General features: G+C 48.8%; 1 protein-coding gene and 1 long non-coding RNA gene across 9 annotated transcripts in view; one reads left to right on the top strand and one right to left on the bottom strand.

Annotated features, from left to right (window-relative positions):
• CGN (cingulin) overlaps positions 1 to 10,110 on the bottom strand; it is a 44,767-nt gene extending 34,657 nt beyond the window's left edge. The window contains exons 1-8 of one of the 8 annotated variants that reach the window (XM_077156008.1): positions 9,521 to 9,734; positions 9,222 to 9,378; positions 3,821 to 4,707; positions 3,003 to 3,103; positions 2,792 to 2,861; positions 2,595 to 2,690; positions 1,027 to 1,154; positions 276 to 408 (exon numbers count right to left, since the gene is read on the bottom strand). In XM_077156008.1, the coding sequence (XP_077012123.1) occupies positions 276 to 408; positions 1,027 to 1,154; positions 2,595 to 2,690; positions 2,792 to 2,861; positions 3,003 to 3,103; positions 3,821 to 4,707; positions 9,222 to 9,228 (1,422 nt within the window). In that variant the 5' untranslated portion in view covers positions 9,229 to 9,378; positions 9,521 to 9,734. Of the gene's footprint in view, positions 1 to 275; positions 409 to 1,026; positions 1,155 to 2,594; positions 2,691 to 2,791; positions 2,862 to 3,002; positions 3,104 to 3,820; positions 5,395 to 5,442; positions 5,732 to 7,904; positions 7,975 to 9,221; positions 9,735 to 10,010 lie in introns of those variants that run through there. The other 7 variants (XM_077156010.1, XM_077156011.1, XM_077156007.1 and 4 more) reach the window with 7 other exon arrangements.
• A 965-nt stretch (positions 10,111 to 11,075) lies between these two features.
• The window catches only part of LOC143679755 (uncharacterized), a 58,148-nt gene continuing 50,560 nt past the window's right edge, over positions 11,076 to 18,663 (top strand). Inside the window, exon 1 of the long non-coding RNA XR_013173932.1 lies at positions 11,076 to 11,491. This is a non-coding gene — a long non-coding RNA (uncharacterized LOC143679755). The remainder of the gene's footprint in view (positions 11,492 to 18,663) is intronic.

Here is an 18,663-nt window from a genome sequence, read left to right on the forward strand (position 1 = left end):
CATTCATTTAACAAACACTTATTGAGCACCTTCTACACACTAGACACAGTACCCAGGGCTCACTACCCTCCAAGATGCCTAGTTAGGATAAAGGAAACCCAACATTCTGGGCTCCCCAGCCCCACCCCTGCCATGGGAGTCTACCTGAAACACACCAAGTGGTATCCCTAATAAATAAGCTGTTCTCTGTACTTCAGGGAAACTATGGATGAGCAGACTTGCGGATGCTTCAGCTGACAGGAAGCAGGGCCTGAGCTACCCACCCTACTCCCTACCTTCATTAGCACCTCTTTAGCGGAATCAGGACCCTGAACTTGTTTCAGCTTGTTCTGCAACTCCATCACCTGGGTCTCCAGCCCATGCCGTAACTCTTCACCCTGGTCCAGGAGGAGCTTCATGTTCTGGAGTCTAATAATTAGTAACAGATAACATTTGTTGAGCACTATGTGCCAGACAGTTTTCTAAATACTTTACATATATTAATTTAAATTTTTAAGTCTCTGTTCAAGTCTCAATAAGCCCTTCCCTGACTCTACTGTATAATACTGCAAACTGCTACCTCATAATCCAGCTCTCCTGATCTACCTTCCCCTACTCTACTTATCATCTTATAATATGTTACAGCTTTACTTACATAACATTCATTGTTGACTATCTGTTCTTCCTTACTAGAAAATAAGCTTGTGAGAGCAGAGATCTTCATCTCTATGGTTCACAAATGTACCCCGGGAATATAGATTAGTGTCTGCCACATGCTATTCACTGCAGAAATGTCTGCTGAATAATGAATAAAAGCTCACAACAATCCAGTGAGGTAGGTCCTATTATTATTCCTGTTTTACAAACTAAGAACCTGAGGCACAGGTGCCTGATAGAGAAGATGGAGAGAAAGATCCTGTCTTTATCTCTGCCCCTTTCAGCTTCTGAAAACTTCCCTTCATCTCCTTCAGGCCTGAGGACGGGTCTCTAACTCCAGCCTTACACCCAGCCCCCAAGAGCCCCTCATGCACCAAAAGTTGCCCTTACTCCTTGGCACTGTGCTGGGCCTCCCCCTTCCTCCTGGCCAGCAGCTCCTGCAGTCGGCTACACTCCTCTGCCTTCTCCTCCAGCTGCCGCTCCAATCCCCCCCGGGATGGCTCCAGCTTCTGCCGCTTCTGAAAAAGGAAAGGAAAGGAAAGTGGATGGAGACTAGGGACAGCCTCCCAAAAGGACCAGGCACAATGATTATTGAACACTTACTATGTGACAAGCACTTCACTAGGGAGCTGATGGGTATCATCTGCATTTAATCCTCATATCTTGTGGTACTTGTGGGGCTTTAAAATGTCCACAAATTTCGTGACACTCCATGCAAAAGGCAAAGCCTAATTTTGCTCCCCTCAGGCACTGGCTAGATATAGGGACCCTCTTCTAACAAATAGAAAAAGGGAGGCATGATGTGTGACTTCCCCGTGTAGGTCCCAAAAAAGGCACTGTGGCTTCTTCCTGGATCACTAATTCTGGGGGAAGACAGCTGCCATGCTGTGAAGGAACTCAAGCAGCCCCTGTGGATGAGGCCTCGGGCCAACAGCCCTGTGAGCCATTTCACAGTATATCCTCCCACTCCAGCCAACATCTCTAGTGACCAACACCCAGCCAATGTCTTGACTGGAACCTCACGACAGACCCTGAGCCAAATTACCAAGCTAAACTGCTCCCAGATTCTTAGCCCTCAGATGCCATGTAATAATAAATGGTTGTTTCAAACTGTTAAGTTTCAGGGTAATTTGCTACAGAGCAACAGATAACTAGCATAGTTCTATTAACATCTTCCCTTTATTATTAAGGAAACAGTTCTTCAGAACTTTTAAAGAACATGCCCAATATCAGTCACACCACCACGAAGGGTAACAGGATTTGAACCCAGGCAACTGGACCCCGCAGCGCACCCTTCACCACCACACTGCACTGCTAGGAAAGAAGGAAAGATATAATCCAACCATAAATGAACACCAGCTATGGATAAGGCAATACTGTGAGACAGAAGCAGCATTTTTAAAAAGGGGGGGAGGTAGACAGCCTTTAGAATAAGACTGATCTGACTTTTTATATTCTTTCCATGCAATTTACTACATGGCGTAATTCACTGAACTCTCTGATCTTCAGTTTTCTCATCAAAAATGGATCAAAGATGCCTGCTTTAGAGGGCCAATGTGATTACATCCTATCCAAGGCAGTACCTACTTCCAAAATCATACTCAATAAATGACAGCTACTACTATTGCCATCGTTTTTATGACCATAAGGAAGGTATTTTTATTCCCATTTTTCAGATGAAAAGAATTGAGGCACAGAGTAATTTAAGTAACTTAAGTAACTTGCTCAAGATTTACACTGCCAGTAATTGGAACTTCCACAGAAGAGAATGGAAAGTAATTGCATCCCAAGTGTGATCTGTCTCCCTGAGCTTCAGCAAGCCCCAGAAATCTTCGCTGCAGCTAGCACATACACGTCTCTCCCACAGGACACAAAAGTGCTCATGCTGTTGCCTGGAGCCAGCCCAGGCCATCTCCAGGCTGAGGTTTTTCCCTCCCACATGTCTAACCTCTCCTCACCTTCACCTCTTCATCCAACTGTTGCTGTAGCTCCTCCACTTTGCGGGTGAGCTCACCCTGCCCTGCCAGGGCCTTAGCAGGACCAGGAGAGCCCATCTGTCAGAGACATGAATTGGAAAAGTAAGTCCACATCCCCATCCCAAGGCCTTCAAGATCCTAAACCTGTCCCTTGTTCCCACCCTGAGGAGATCACTCACCACCAGGGGCTGCAGCTGCTCCAGCACCAAACTAACCTTCCTTCTCACAGACACATCGCTCTCTGAGCTTCTGCAAAGTAAAAGGATAGGAGGAAAGGTTAGGGGAGGAAGGTAGCAGATAGGAGGAAGGGGTCAAGAGCAAGGAAGATGAGGAAAAAGCTAGGAGGAAAAGGAAGGACGTGTGTGCGTGGCTGGGTGGGCCCTCACTCACCCGTCCCTCAGGAGCCCATAGATGACAGCCCTCACGTGGTCCACACTGCCTGGGGGGGCTGCCTCCTGCTGGTCTCGCAGAAGGTCTGGAGTGGATTTGAACTGGAAGAAATAAGCCCAAAGAAGTAGGAAGATTAGGCCAGAGGCATGTGTGGGGTTTAGCGGGAGTACAAATGGCAGTTGAGAAACCAGGCCCTCCAAAGTTGATGAACAAGCCTAAAGTAGGATGGAAAGGCAATGCTGCTCAGGCCTGAGCAACAGGCCAGGGAGAGAACCAGGCAGGATTTCCCTCCACATACAGAGCAAACCAGGATTTTTGTCAGCAAGCAGATCTCAACCAGCTGTGAGCTGTGTCATGAGTAATTTCTCACTAATGATAGCTAACATCCAGAAGTCTGGAAATGATTTACTCTTAGAATGGATTTCATTTTTCTCAGAGTCAAGTTGCTGGGAATGGGAGAGAAAGGTGTGAAGTTTTGGCCAGAGCACCAGGGACCTTCCAAGCCTGCCTTATGTATGCTGCAGACCTGACAAATGCTGGTGACTGAGGCATAGTTAACGACTGGGGCAATGACAAATTAGTCTCCATGCTTATTGACGATGATTTCATCGTCAATCCCATTTTGTTTAGGACTTTACTCATGGAAGTATCTTGTCCATATGAACATAATCCGTTAGGTGAACAAAGTGGAAGAAAAAAATGTAGAGACTTGCTGCTCTACATTACATGAATTAGAGCAAGGAGCCCCAAGGCCTGTGAGCCAGGGCTAGGGAGGAGGGGTATGAGGGTTGGGAGGCAGGGGGCAGGGGGGCACTGACCTCCAGCACAGCAGGATCCTGTGCTCTCCCTCGTGGCTCCTCAAAGCTCTGAAGAACCCAGTCTTGGGTCTGACGGGCACGGCTAAGGCCACTGAGGGCACTGGCGCTCTGGCCCGGGGCCGGCTGTTGTAAGCTGCCCACACAGCTGTCATACTTTGTGCTGGGGGCCCAGTGATTGGGGGACTGGCGTTCCCGCTCCTCGAGGGTGTCCCGTCGGGGCCGGCTGTCCAGGCTCTGACTCCTCTTGCGCTGCTCAGGGGGCAGTGTCCGCATGCGGCGGCCACTCCGACCCCGGGCCTGGGCCCCCGGGTGACTGTCAAACTTGTTGATGAGTGAGTCCACTGAGGACAGGGGAGCAGTGTCAATGGTGCCCGCTGAAGCCCCCGGGGGGGCTAGCTCTAGCAGGCTGCTGCTCCTGTGGCTTGGACCCGTAGGCACAGGATGTGCCAGGGAGGCCTGGGACTGGGATCGGAGAAGTCTTCCGTTCCAGCAAGCCCCAGGCTCTTCATCAGACGTGCTGCCCTGGGAGTGGGCAGGCCGCTCCTGAGCCTGAGAGTAAGGGTTCTCAGGGAGCTCCGAGTCAGAGCTCACCCCTCTCAGGGCCCCTTGGTGGTTGGCCCCCTTGATCTGCACGCCAAATGAGTCACCACCCTTCTCCCCACTGTTGAGCACCACAAAGGGCTGCCCAGCGATGCCCTGCACACGCACAGCCACCCCGTAGGTACTGGCTCTCGCATCCTTAGCTGGGCGCCGCCCGCCACGGCGCAGGGTGCCTGTCTCTGCGCCACCACCCGCTGGCTCTGTGATGAAGCGGATCTGGACTCCGTGGTCTACAGGGCCCCTGGGCTCAGCCATGGCAACGGCCCACTCCACGGGCAGAAGGGCTCCTGGAAGAGAGAGGGAAGAGTCTAAACCAAGCGACTTGAAGCAGAAATCTAGAAACCTCCACCCTGCCAGCTGTGGCAGGGCTGACTGTCTCATGAGTTCCTTCTACAAGGAACAGGGGTTCTCATACGTTGACTGAATAGTCAGATAACCAGAAGTCTTGTTAAAACACAGATGGCTGGACCTCACCCCAGAATTTCTGATTAGTAGGTCTGGGGTAGGGCCTGAGAATGTGCACTTCTAACAAGCACCCCCAAGGAAAACCCTGTGAGACCCAGAAGACCTAGAAGAATCATTTCTTCTTGCCTAGTTCTGGTGAGGTTGGCTTTGTTCTGAGTTTAAGACTTTGCTTGATCTTCACACATATAAACCACCATGTCCCACCCCTACTCTCCCAGTTCCCCTCGTGAAGGTAGAACCCACCCCCTGCCTGACACACACCCCATCTCCATGAGGAAAGGGGGCCCCACTCTCAGGACTCATTTAAAACACAGAAGACTCCAAAGTGTGTGAACCTATTTCGGGAAGGATATTCTAAGAAACTGATAGCAGTGATGCCTGTGGGACGGGGGAAACTAGGGGCCTGGGACAGGGATGGCAGAGTGACTTTCTATTATATATCTTTTTGTCCCATTTGTATTTTGAACCATGTGGATTTATTATCTATCCAAGAAAACATTAAAAAGTGTTTTGAGTGTGCCAGTCCAGCAGTCTCAGGATAGGCAGACTTGACCCACCTTAGGCCAGATTGCCCAAGCTCAGCGTCACCAAATGGGATGTATTCCAGGTATATTCAAGCTCCAGGATCTTGGGGAGAGGTTTTCCTTCAAGCAAATAAAAAATCCAACTTGTCTACCCTTTCTGTTAATCTCCATCAGAACCTAGCACCAAACTGGAGGAGGAGCCTCTAAAGTGCCAGACAGAAACACTAACACACCCAACTCAATCTCTCCAGGGAGTTCTGGGCTAAGCAAACTTGGCAAGGCCCCTTTCAGGGATTGTAGAAGTGCTAGGAAACCCAGGAAATGAGAGTGAGATAAGAAGAGAGGGGAAGGAAGGAAGGGATAGGGCGCCCGATCAGGGAGGGCTCGGCTGGAGAAAGAGCCTAAGAATGAGCCTCCACAGCAGCCACAGCCCTTCCCTCCAGAGCAAGGACCGGGGAGGTAGGAGCCCCTAACTGGCACTGGGAGTCCAGTTGAGAAGGTGATGGAAGTAATGCACCCTTCCCACAGAGACATCCACACATATTTATTCCAGGACTTTAAGAGGCCCCTGGATGCCATAAGGTCCATCTGCAAACTCCAAAAGACCCCATCTTTAACTCTTCAGGCACCAGGGAAGTCCAATCGCTGTCACAGATACCACAAACAGAAAGAAATGAGATCAGAAAAGAAACTAGAAAGCAAAAGAGTCAGTCCTTCAAACCATCCATCTAGGGACAACCTGGCCCAGCAGAAAAGGTACTGGACTAGATGCATAACCTCGGGCAAATTACAACTTTTCTGAGCCTCTGTTTCCTCATCTGGAAAATGGGTATATTGTAAAATGGGTAAAATGATAACACCTTACAAGGTATTGTTACCAGTGAAGGTTAAATTAGACAACAACAAATTACACGGTGTATACAACTGTAAAACTTTACCAAGTTAGCAACGTGGGATAGAAATCCTGGGAGGAGCCGGACCCAGCATCAAGGGACTGAGAAAACCTTCTTGACCAAAAGGGGCAAGAGAGAAATAAGACAAAATAAAGTGCTAGTGCCTCAGAGATTTCAAACAGAGTCAAGAGGTTATTCTGGAGGTTATTCTTATGCATTATACAGATATACCTTTCTAGTTTATGGTGTACTGGAGAGGCTGGAGGGAAGTGCCTGAAACTGTAGAGCTGTGGTCCAGTAGCCTTGATTCTTGTAGATGATTGTATGATGATAAAGCTTTTGCAATGTGACCGTGTGATTGTGAAAACCTTGTATCTGATGCTTATTTTATCTAGGATGTGGACAGATGAGTAAAAAATATGGATTAAAAAAACAATAGGGGGACAAATTTTAAAATAAATTGGATAGCTGGAAATACTAGTGGTCAATGAGAGGGAGGGGGAAGGGATATGGTATGTGTGAGTTTTTTCTTTGTCTTTCTCTTTCTGGAGTGATACAAATGTCCTAAAAATGATCATGGTGATGAATACACAACTCTGTGATGATACTGTGAGCTACTGATTTTATACCATGTATGGATTGTTTGTATGTTAAGGTTTATCAATAAAAATATTTTTAAAAAATTATCAAGATGTACACAAGATTTTTGCACTTTATTACATTTCAATTCACTTCAATAGAAAGGGGGGAAATGACAAGATATTACACATGAAAGCACTTTGCAGAGGATGCCTGTCACAAAGCTGACAGTAGATGCTCCCCATCACAGATGGTGTCCCTTCCAACACGAACTTCCTAGCTTCAAATGGCTCACAGAAGGATGGCACTTCCTCAAAGACGCTTTCCCTAACCACGACTATCAACCAACTGCCGTGTCCTCAGTGCCCAACACACAGGCAGAGGTTGATAAATATTAGTCAACGGTTGCATCCTGAATCAAGGCAGACTCTACAACTGTGGGGAGGTTGTTCTCACAACACTGCCCCAGTAACAGCACTTCTTCCAGGCCTGGATTCCCTGCCCTGTTACTTCACACTTACAAAACCAGATGTGCCTAGACCACCAGCTCTCAGAGTGACATGAATGATTTACAATGCGGCTACCCTGTCACTACCTCTACTGGTCTTCCAGATTCAGGTCAGGGAGCTCCTCACCGGACCCAGCAGGGCGCACAGCCCCTTGGCCCTTAAGTCCAGTAGGAGGCACTTCCCCAGGTCCTGGTAACTTCCTAACTTCAGCCACCTTCAGACCCAGAGCATGTGGGTCAGCGAGGGGACAGGAAGACTGGAGGCATCTTTGGGGTGGGTCAGAGAGCAGGGCTCTAAATGATTCAACATGGAAAACATGAAACCTACCCGCCTTCAGTTACTGAGGACAGTGGGGCGGGACCAGGGAACAGGCGGCTCCAGGGTCTTGCATAAGCCCAGGGACAGGTAAACAGAGATCAAGTGCCAGCCACATGGCTCCCAGAGCCTGCGTTCTCTCCAGATGCCTGACCCTGCTTTTCTCTCCCCTGGCATCTACCCAGGGCTCTCTCCTCACCAACTGTATTCCGGGAGGGACCAGGCCACAAGTCAATTCAGCTCTCATCTGTCTGCCTCACCATTCCTGCCTGCAGGGAGGGAGAGGACATTGTGCACCTGTTCTAGACAGCCACTTCTCCTTTAGTTACTCATTAGCCTGCCCTGTCCCAATTCCATCACCTCTGGCACAGCCATAGGAATCTGGATCCAACTAGGAGTGACAGGGTCCCCGGGCTCCCAGCAGGCATGGGGGTGGGGAAGTTTCGGCTGTGTGGAGGAAGGGCTGATATACACAGGGGCAGGCCTATGCTAGCTGCTACCTGGTGGCAGCTTTGGAACCTTGGAGAACCGGAGATACAAAGATTAGACCACTGGACAAAAAAGTAAACTGGCAGAATTGAGAAGAACAACTCAGTGACCTTGAGCACTCGACTCTTGTTTTCCATAAAAAGTTACAGAGGCAAGATCCAAAAAGAACCCCCAAAGTGGACTCCTGGCTCAGTCCACTGAAAAAGCAGAAACCTGAGAGCCTGGCTAGAGTTGCTTGGCCAGGAGGGGTGGGAGTTGAGGGGGGGTAGAGGTGGTGGTGGGGGAACACAATGAGGAACTGGGCCCCTGCAAACTGGCTGAACTGGTTTAAGAGGCAAGGGGAAGGGGAGGGCCAGGGAGACTTCCCTGGCAGCTTGTAAAGCAAACCAGAGAAATTCCACACCACCAAGGAGGCAAAGAGGCAAGACCATGGGCCTCTGTCCAGTCTGGATGCCAGGGCCAAGGCTCTGAAAGAGGAGGCAGAAGGTGGGGAGGGAACAGGCAGGAGGAGTAGACGCACAAAGAACCTGGTGAGTGTCAGGCCAGCGCGTGACAGGAAGACTTTGTTTCCCTGCGCCCTTCCCTCTCAAGTCCCAAAGTTGCATTCCTCATCCTACTCTTGCCTTGGCTACGTCCCTGAGCCTTAATTCTCCTCTCTCTGGCCTGGACAGAAGAAGTAGCCCTACCCCCTCCCCAGTCTGTGCATCTCTTCACACCCTACACGGATGATGGCATGCAGGTCAGCCTGGGAAAGCAGGAAGGATTCTAGAAAGCCAGAATCTTCTTAGGGCCTCTGAATTAGCAGCATCCCAGCGCCAGCTCCCCAACTCCCTCCTTTCAGGATGAAAGAAGGGCAGAGGCACACGTGGGCAGCCTGTCCACAACATAGCGATAGATCATCATCTCCCAATGACAACCTTCCTCAGGCAGGGCATCAGGTGGGCCCAGCTAAAGCCGGCTCTGGTTCCCTTATCAGCCCAAGGCAAGGAAATCTGCCCCAGCAGCTTGTCTGGGACCCGGTGTGCACCTCTCATGCGGCCTGGGGACTCAGGCGGCCCTAAGTGCCCTGGTCCTGTGGACTTCTCAGGAGCCCTGTCTCTGTCCAGCAGTCCAGTGACTGCTGTGGCCTTCCAGCCATCCACGGGTCAGGGATGCCTGGTGGGTCTCAGGGAGTCGAGATGATTCTGGGAAACAACAAGGAAATCTGTCCTGTTCCTAAACCTCACCCAGTGTCCCCTCCGCCCCCCGCACAGAAAATGTGTCCTGGGTGAGAAGAGGTACAGTCGCCAAAAAGGGGCCTCATTAGAAATAAATATTGCCAGATACTGTGTAGTCCCGGAGCTCTTCCTCGAGTCGCTCTTTCGGAGAGCACTAAGTCAAGACGAGGGAAAATTCTCCCGCGGAAAGCAGAGACGGGCAGAAACGGGAAGCCTTCCCCTCCGACCGAGCCAGACGACGGGAGTGCCCTGTCAGGGTCGCGCTCCCGCAGCTGAACGCCTAGAGGAAGGTCCCACACCCGGGAGCTGCCCCGGGCCAGCAGGAGGCTCAGTCGGGCCTGGGGGCGACAGGGAGGCGCGCTCAGGGCCAGCGCCTCCGGCGCCCCGCTCCAGCTGGGGCAGGTCCTTCCCCACACCCGTCTCCAGGAGGACCTCTGCCCCGGGGCTGGCGTCCGACCTCCACACAAGCCCAGGCCCCGAAACGCTCTCGTCTTGGGAGCAGCTTGCCCTCCGGTGCCCCTCACCTGGCGCCACGGCGCTAACTCCTCCCAGCGCTCCCACCTCCCCCGACCTCCCGCCGCCCCGCGCACACTCCGCACCTGTCCGGGAGAGGGGGCTCCGCGGCTGCCTCCGGGCGCGCGCGTCCCCGCCGGCTCACTCCCCCGACCCGGCTCGGGCTCGGGCTCGGGCTCGGGCTCGGGTTCGGGCTCGGGCTCGGGTTCGGGCTCGGGCTCGGGCTCGGGTTCGGGCTCGGGTTCGGGCTCGGGCTCGGGCTCGGGCTCCGCTAGGACTCGGGCTCCGCTCGGGCTCGGGCTCGGGCTCGGGCTCGGGCTCCGCTCGGTCTCCGCTCGGGCTTGGGTTCTACTCGGGCTAGGGCAGGCGACACGACGGCCCCCGAGCTAGCCCCGCGGCGCGCTCTGCCAACCTGTTACTGCCCCCCTGAGCCCCGCCCCCGGCGGCCGTCTCCGCCCGCCCCGCCCTCGGGTTGCTCGGGTTGGTCGGCTCGGCGAGGGGGCGGGGCCACAGGCCCAGGGTCGCGAGCCGGGTAGGCGGGCCGGTCACGTGAGCGGGGCGGCCATCTTGCGGGGAGGCCTCGAGGCAGGGACGCTTCCCTCCCCGCGGGCTCCTCAGGGGGCGTCGCGGTCTGGGGTCCGTCCTGCCGCCACCGGCCTCCGCAGACGCGGTAACGCCCTCCCGTCGCTCTGCAGAGACCGCCCCTGGCCTCCGTCAGCCCCCCGCCACCGATCTCTCGGTTTTCCGGCCCAAGCCGGCGCCCAGCCCCGGAACCTCTTCTCGTCCGCTGAACTCCGTAGTCGCTCTCCAGCCCCGCAGCTCTTGCCCCGTCCCCGCATCCTCCGGCTGATGGCATAATTGAGCGGTGCGGAGTGATGCTCGCGTGTGAGGCTCGGGCGAGGCCCGCCGCGGGGCGCGGTCTCTGCTTGGTGGCTTTAGCCCAACGCCGAGGAAGAGCCTGGAGCCCTCAGGCGCGCGCTGGAGGCCTGTCTCCGGCGTGGGAACGAAGATGGAGATACACCGAAGGCGAGAACAGGAGTCATCTTCCTTCGGAACCGAGGGGCCGGACGCCAGGCCACACGGCCGGGGGCAGCCTTTCCCCGCGCGGGGCGACCGCGCACGGTGGAGCGGCGTGGAGGCTGCCCGCCGGGACGGGGCCGCCGGGGGCCGGGAAGCGTTTGAGCCGCGGACTGCTCGCCGGCGCGCGGGGACGTCCCGCCCTCACCCCCCAAAAACTAGATTTGTAAACTTTCAAAAGAAAGAAAGCGCGAGAGAGGCATGGATTCAGCTTGCTTTGCAGGGCTCAGTATGTTGTTCTCATTTATTAATTCAACGGAGATTTATTGACTCCCTGTTTAGGGGTTGAGGAGAAATCTTCAGAGCCGGGAGCGTGAGCTGGAGCGCGTTTCCTCCGCCTCCCGCAGACGTGAGGACCAAGGCCTGGGCCCTGCAGGGCAGTTACCCTCCGCGGTCCTCGACTGGGCGGCAGAGTCTGCATTCCGAAGGAAGCTGAATGCGGCGGTTAAAGTGATCGGACCCGCCCATGCTCGGGGGCCACAGCGGAAAGGTACGGTGGGGGTGGGATCGTGAGGGGGAGGTCCCTCTGGGGAGCTGATACCTCCAGACCACTGGGGTGCTTTTTTTTTTTGCGTGGGCAAGTACCAGGAATCGAACCCGGGTTTCCAGCATGGCAGGCAAGAGCTCTGCCACTGAGCCACCACGGCCCGCCCAGGAGTGGCTTTTTAAAGAGATTTTATTTTATTTTTCTTCTAATGCTTTCAGATTTTGTTTTTAAATAAATTTATATGTAAGTTTATAAGCATAAAAACAAAATTGACATAAATTAAATAAATATATTGTTTATGTTATCTCCTGCTTGGAATGTTCTTTTTTTTATTGACAGACCAAAACAACATACAAAAATGAACATCCTTAGCATACAGACATTCCATACATGGTGTGCATACAGACATTCCATACATGGTGTACAATCAGTGGCTCACAATATCATCACATAGTAGTATATTCATCACCGTGATCATTTTTTAAGGAGGTTTTATTTTTAACATGGAATTTTCTAATTGACCCAGATATTGGGGAAGTGGAAGCTCCTAAACTTTTCCGGTTAACACCTTAATAATTTGGATACTTAATGTATTTGTAGTAAATATAAAGTTGGGGTGGTAAAGGACACACCCCAACCTAGAACTAAGAACACAGATTACAAGGAAACACTGGGAGGTCTCTGAGTCAGCATCATCAGGTGTTCCTCAAGGAAGCCCTGCTCTCGGGGATGTCCGCCTCAGGCACAGGTGGCAAAGGTGATGCCGGGATATTTTTCCAGCTCAGAAGAGAAGTGGTCCCTCTCAAGAAATGTAACAAATTAGGGTGCACGGGAATGCTCACCTGACCTGCAGGAATCAAGGTTCCATTCCTAGACCATGCACACACACACACCCCAAAAAAGGTAAGATTGGCAAAATCGGCCAAGTTTATAAATACAGTAAAGGAAGAAAATTAAGCAAATATATTTTCTAAAGAGAAGAAAAAGATAACATTGATATATATTCAAGAGAGTAATTTTGTTTTGTGGAATAGTGTAGAAGAAAAAGTTCTAGTGAATTGGAGAAGATTTCATGGAAAAGAGTGGATTTGGAGCCAAATTACTGTCCTACAGTTCTTTCCTCAGTTCCCCAAGACCATCACCACAACCACTCACACCTCTATTGAAGTTGCTTTCTCAAAGATCACCTCTTAACCTGTGACCTGTTCCTAAGCCAAGCAGCAGGGACAGCTACACAGGAAGAATAATTTTAAAATAACTGAAAGGAGGTGATGCTACTGGCTGAGGACACAGCATAAGACAGAAGGGATTTGGGGAGGATGTAGAAGAGGAAGAATATAAATTCACTTTGGCACTTGAAATCCCAGAGATGTGGAACATCCAGAAAAAAATATCCACCAAACAACTAGAAATGAAGCTTAGAAGAGAAATCGGGACTATAGATTATCTCAGCATCATCCTCATAGACAAGAAAGTCTGTGAAGAGGACCAAAAAAGAAAACATGAGAAATATGGAGCCAGTTCGGGGCACGGGGAAAGATCCACGTATGGCGTATTCAAAGAGGAAGGAGAAAAAATCCATGGGAGAGAGGTGTTCAAATAGACGAGACTATAGAATTTGGCATTTATGAAGTTCTGGTTAATCTTTCAGATGTCAGTTTCAGCATAGTGGTGGAACCTCAATTCAGACAGCAGTAAAAGTGTATCTGTCAATAAAAGGGAAGGAAGGAGCATTTGGGATGACAGAAAAGTTTTAGTGGTGATGGTAGCACAACATTATGAACATAATTAACAGCTCTGAATTACATACTTGAACATGGTTTTTTTTTTAAAAAAGGGAAGGAGAGAAGATGACTAGGGAAAGCAGGATAATAGAAAGGGGAAATTTTGTATTTGTTTTATTTTCTTAGGAAGGAGAGACTTGATCATGTTTGGAGAATGAGCTATAAGAGTGGGCAAGATTCAAAAAATAGTAGAGAGAGACTACTCAAATAGTGAAAGCTTGGACCTAAAGGAAAATGGAAAATCTATTTTTCAGAACTTAAATTTGAAAAGGACTGGGAAATTGAGGAAATGAGTCAGATTACTTCAATTCCTCAGATTGCTGGACCTGCCAAAGAGGAGGGTGTTTCTAGGGGCTAGAGAATTTGTGTATAAATTTTGGAGATGCTGGAATTATCTGAACTCCTAAGGAAGGAATGACAAATCCCAAGTGAATGGCATGAACTAAATGCCACCTGGAGATTTCATTTTCAATGAGAATAGGGTATCTAATCAGGGCCTTGAAAAAAAAGGTAGGTGAAGGCAGAGAAAGAAAAAGGGCAAGATCGTATGGTAAGTGAATATATCTCAATAAAACTGCTTAGAAGAAAAAAAAAAAGAGCAAGAAAATGAGCAGAGGTGCCCAGGACAGGAAAACATGTTTTATGGGAAATTGGAAGGAGATCCTATGGCTGATCAAAGGACTGGGCACAGTGGGAAATAAGACTAGAAAGGTAGATTCTGGGATAGACTGTGCAAGGCCTTGAATATCAAAATAAAGAATTTGAGCTCTATTGGTAAGTAATAGAGAGCTGTTGAAGATTTTTGAGCAAAGAAGTGGCAGTACTTCAGAAGTTAATCTAGGTGAGAGTGCTAAACTAAACACAATGGCAAGACTTGAGGTGTTAAGGCCTAAACTAGAGTGGTGACAAAGAGGGAAATCTAGGGATCGCTCACCCTGATGCCCTGTTGTCTCATTATTCATCTTGAGCTTTGTTTACAAATACTTTGCTCTTCAATAGCAATAATAACATGCAATTATTCTAACACTGGGGCTCTTCCTGACAGAGTATACTTTCTGTTCTGGTTGCTGTTACGGAAGATACTCATTTTTATTTATTCTTCCAGCCTTTCACTTCAGGATCTCCCAAGGTTCCCCCAAAGAGATTTCTTTCTTTCTGACGCATGACACCCACTCGCCACTCAATTTGACTAGGGAGGCAGAGTCTCAATGATCTTATGAGTGCTCGTACAGCACTGACTCGTGAGTCAAGACACCTGTATTCTAATTTTACTTCAGGAAAGTTGTAACCCTAGTCAAGTCTTCTAAAATCTCTGAGACTCGGTTTCCTCTGAGAAATGAAGATGACCCCAGGTTTTATAATTAGATTGCTTCCTTTGGGTTTCTTTGGGAAAAACCAGCCATGTTCCCCAGTCTTTCAGTTCTTCCAGTTTTCATCTGTGGGGAACAGGAGTAAGTGTAACCATACCTTGTACATTAGGGGAGCTGTCTGGGACAAAGGATTCCAGAAAACCTTTTTCAGCCTGCTCAGAGTTACTCCCTGATAAGGCAGAGTCATCATGAACTCCTTGAATCCCCCCACAGCCCCTAACACAGCATTGTCCCAATTGCCCCACCACTAATACTCTGAGCAACTAACTTAAAGTACGTTCAAAGTTTCCAGTATATTTCAAAAGTACCGTTTAAAAAGAAAAAAGCAAGAAAGGCCACATATTTCCAATTCCAGTGAAATAAAAAGGAACAGATTCCTTCTGCATAATTTTTTTTCTGAGTTGTTTAAATGTCATCCTGAGGAGAGCGTCAGTGTTCTCCACACACCCAAACAACAGCTGATTCCACCTCCCATTTCATTTTCCTTCCCTCATCAATGAAGGAGACAGAAGCTTGCCAACTTAATCCTATACAAATATTCCTCCAGTTCACTCACCATCCGTTGTGGCAGAGTTTCAAAACAGAGTCCCATTAATTGCCTGATTTGCTTAGGTTCTTTATCTGAATCTTTTCTGAAATTTATGTCTAATAATCTTTTCCAAAATATGTAAGCCTGATAATATAAAGGCAAGATAACACATGGAAATAGCACTGGCTGCCAGCCTCCAGCTGCAGCACCTTTGCAATCTGTTGCTGTGTCAGAGTTAAGGCCATATACTTCCTCAGCAGCCCCTAGCCAAGGACTGAACACTGGGGGAATTAAGGTCTGGCCATTTCTTCCCCGTTTGGGGTTACTCTGTAGGGCACTCTTTGCTCAGGAGCTCTCCAGTGAGTTGGCCAAAATGTGGAAGGCTCTGCTTTGTGGGTTGAGGTTCTCCTTGACCAATTTTTCTTCCTATCTCCTTTCTTTTCATAGGTGTTAGATCTGCATCACTATCTGAAGGTTCCCCCTACCATTTCTGCTTCCTTCCCCTTTATCTTTCAACTTGCACTCCTAACTTTATCTCTGCAGCTGACTCCCAGAGGACCTGAACTGACTTAGCACCAGTAGTAGTCTGAAAAAGCAGGCGATAAATTGCAGGTTATATTACCGCGTGGCTTGCAATAACAATCCATCCTGTGTGATAGGCGGGTGCAAATAGTGTCGAGGACAAGATGGTTACCCAATTGCTGAAGCTTTTCCTGATAGCAATTTAGGAAAATGTTCAGGTAGTGCAACAATTCAGGCATACGGGATAGAAAGATGGATAATAGTGCATATGTACGTGATGGAATCGGCTGGCTGTTATTTAGTTGCATTGAGTCCTACAGAAAGATAATAAAAAGCCAAGAGTAGTTAACAAACATTGAAAATTAATTATGAAGGCCAGAGGGCCTCTTGCGTAGTTACAAAGAGGCCTTTATCTTCTGCAGTGGGACAGCACAAAAAGCTGAAGACCAAACTCAGGACTTAATCAATTTGAGTTCCCTAGGCAGATCTGTAATGAAGATCAGGGCCCTGATTGGGGAAACTTCAGACTCCGTCATAGAGAATAGAGATTTCTGGATGGATACCCCTAAGGATTTTGGCTTCCTAGACTCCTCTGAATCCTCAGGGCCGAAGAAGGTGGGTAGGGGGAAGGCTCTCCCTATGAAGAGAGGCCTCTCTCCCTTGGAATATGCCCCCACTTCCTCTCCTGTCTGCCAGGATTAGAGCTAGGGTTAAATTATAGCACAGTCGTTGAGAATATGCTGAGCCTAAGGGAAGAAAGGGACTATATATAAAGAGCTGCAAGAATTAGCCAACATGTACCAGGGAAGTACCCATGGACTTGCATTTCGAAGGTGCTTGATCAAGGTGGCTGAAAGATGAACCTGGGTAAAGGAGAATTTATTCTTGGGGACACTCTCTTGGAATAAAGTATTTGACTTTCTGGTAGGGACCCGTTCCAGTGGCTCCTAGAAGCCTGGAGGAAGTGATAACCCATGCTAAGTGAAGTTGAAATATTTGAATTGCCATGGCAGTTGGTGGAAGAAGGGATTAAGAAAAGTGGGCATGCTAGGATTAATGAGAGGCCGGAAGGCATACCATTGGATTATCTTCCATGGAAGGCCCAGCGGAACCCCAGCAACCGAGGCCATCGGGAATGTACTGGTGAAAGGAGTATCAGTATCACTAAGAAGTTCAGTGGAGACTTCCTTCTGCAAGTCAGGACCGATAGCAGGTGATGCCTTAAAGCAACAGGGATGATGGGGTCGCAAAGCAATAGAGGCAAGGTGGCAGCACTTAACCATCAAAAGCCTGGGGTTTCCAGTTATCATAATGACTAGCAGAGTCAGAGTGATAGCCAAGGGGGGTTGACCTGAAAAGTGATCTAGAAGGGAGTGCCTAAGGACAAGATAGATGGGCAGTCGGTAAAGATAGTGCTTAATAGATGTAATCAAAAAAAAGCAAGAATGCTATGGCATTCTTCCAGTAGTTAACAGGAAGACATCAACAGTATCATGGCACTACTAGGGGCAATTAATTGGGGAGGAGGTACAAGAGGTAAGGGATAGTTTTGATTTGATATTTGGTGAGGCTGTGTTTGTCGGTTCCTGGTATGGACCAAGGAAAATTGTCTAAATTGACAATTTGCTGATTGTACAACCAAGTGAGGATACTGTAGGGCATGGTTTGTTTATTTTGGACATGATCTGTGGTGCCCAATAGATGGAGGGAACTGAAGGGTACAAAGGCTGAGAAGTAGAATTGCAAACTGGGATACATTAATACATTTATATGATGGAATGTGGTGAAGGTACAAAAAAGGAAGGATGTCAAGAGGCACACAACTTGGGGACAATGTGTTTTGCAAAATAAGCCGGAAGCAAAAGAACAAATATGCTAAGGTCTCTTTCAGAACATAGTTACAAGAAAATTGGAGCCTAGATTTATAAACCCTTATAGCAGCCACACTTAGTCTGAAGTTGTAAGTGTATTTCTAGATTCTGAGACACTGAGCTGTATGTGTATTGGCTGGTATTTCCCTGAAACTCTGAGTAACTCCATGACACCTAAGACCCAGAAATGGAATTCTGCAGCCCTGAGAATTAGCATAGCTATATACAATAAGAATTAAAGTAATGAAAAAAGAAACCAGGCCTCAATTAGAGATAAAAATAAAGCCAATCTGGCTGGGACTAGGGTAAATCAGAATACAGGGTAAAAGATGATAGTATAGGTACTCTGGACCTTCACCTGCTGTATGGGACCAAAGGCAGAGAGGTTTACTGTGTCTAGAACCTAAGTTTTCTGTAGCACACAATCTAAACCAACCTGTATGGATAGCTCATTTAAACACCCCAAACTCCTGTAGTCCAGAATGGGAACAAGGCCTTGTAATTCTGTATATCTTAATATAATACCTGGATACCTCCCAGACTATGGTGAGCTGATAATTAAAAAGTATTTGTAGAGTCCCTTGAAGGTCTGAAGAAAAAAAAATATGGATCTATTAAACTTTCCCATCTGGGAAACCCCAGATACCCTCTCAACCATTGGGGACTCCCGAGAAAGTAGGCCAGGACCTTGATTTTGAAGCTAGCTTTTATGAAACTTATTTCTGTGGTGGAGAAACTAAGACTACCTATAATTATGTCTAAGAGTTGCTTCCAGGAAACCTCTTTTATTGCTCAGATGTGGCCTCTCTCTTTCTAAGTCCAACTCTGCAAGGAAAATCATTACCCTCCCCTCTATATGGGACATGACATTCAGGGGTGAAAGTCTCCCTAACAACATGGGACATGACTCCCAAAGATGTGTCTGGCCCTGGTATTGTGGGATTGATAACACCTTCTGGACCAAAAGGGGAAAAAGAAGTTCAATAAAATAAGGCATTGGTGGCTAAGAGAGATGAAATAGAGTCAAGAGGCTATTCTGGAGACACAAGATGATAGTATAGGTACTCTGGACCTTCACCTGCTGTATGGGACCAAAGGC

Source organism: Tamandua tetradactyla, chromosome 4 (genome assembly GCF_023851605.1).
Source record: "Tamandua tetradactyla isolate mTamTet1 chromosome 4, mTamTet1.pri, whole genome shotgun sequence".
In the NCBI taxonomy this organism is placed as follows: domain Eukaryota; kingdom Metazoa; phylum Chordata; class Mammalia; order Pilosa; family Myrmecophagidae; genus Tamandua; species Tamandua tetradactyla.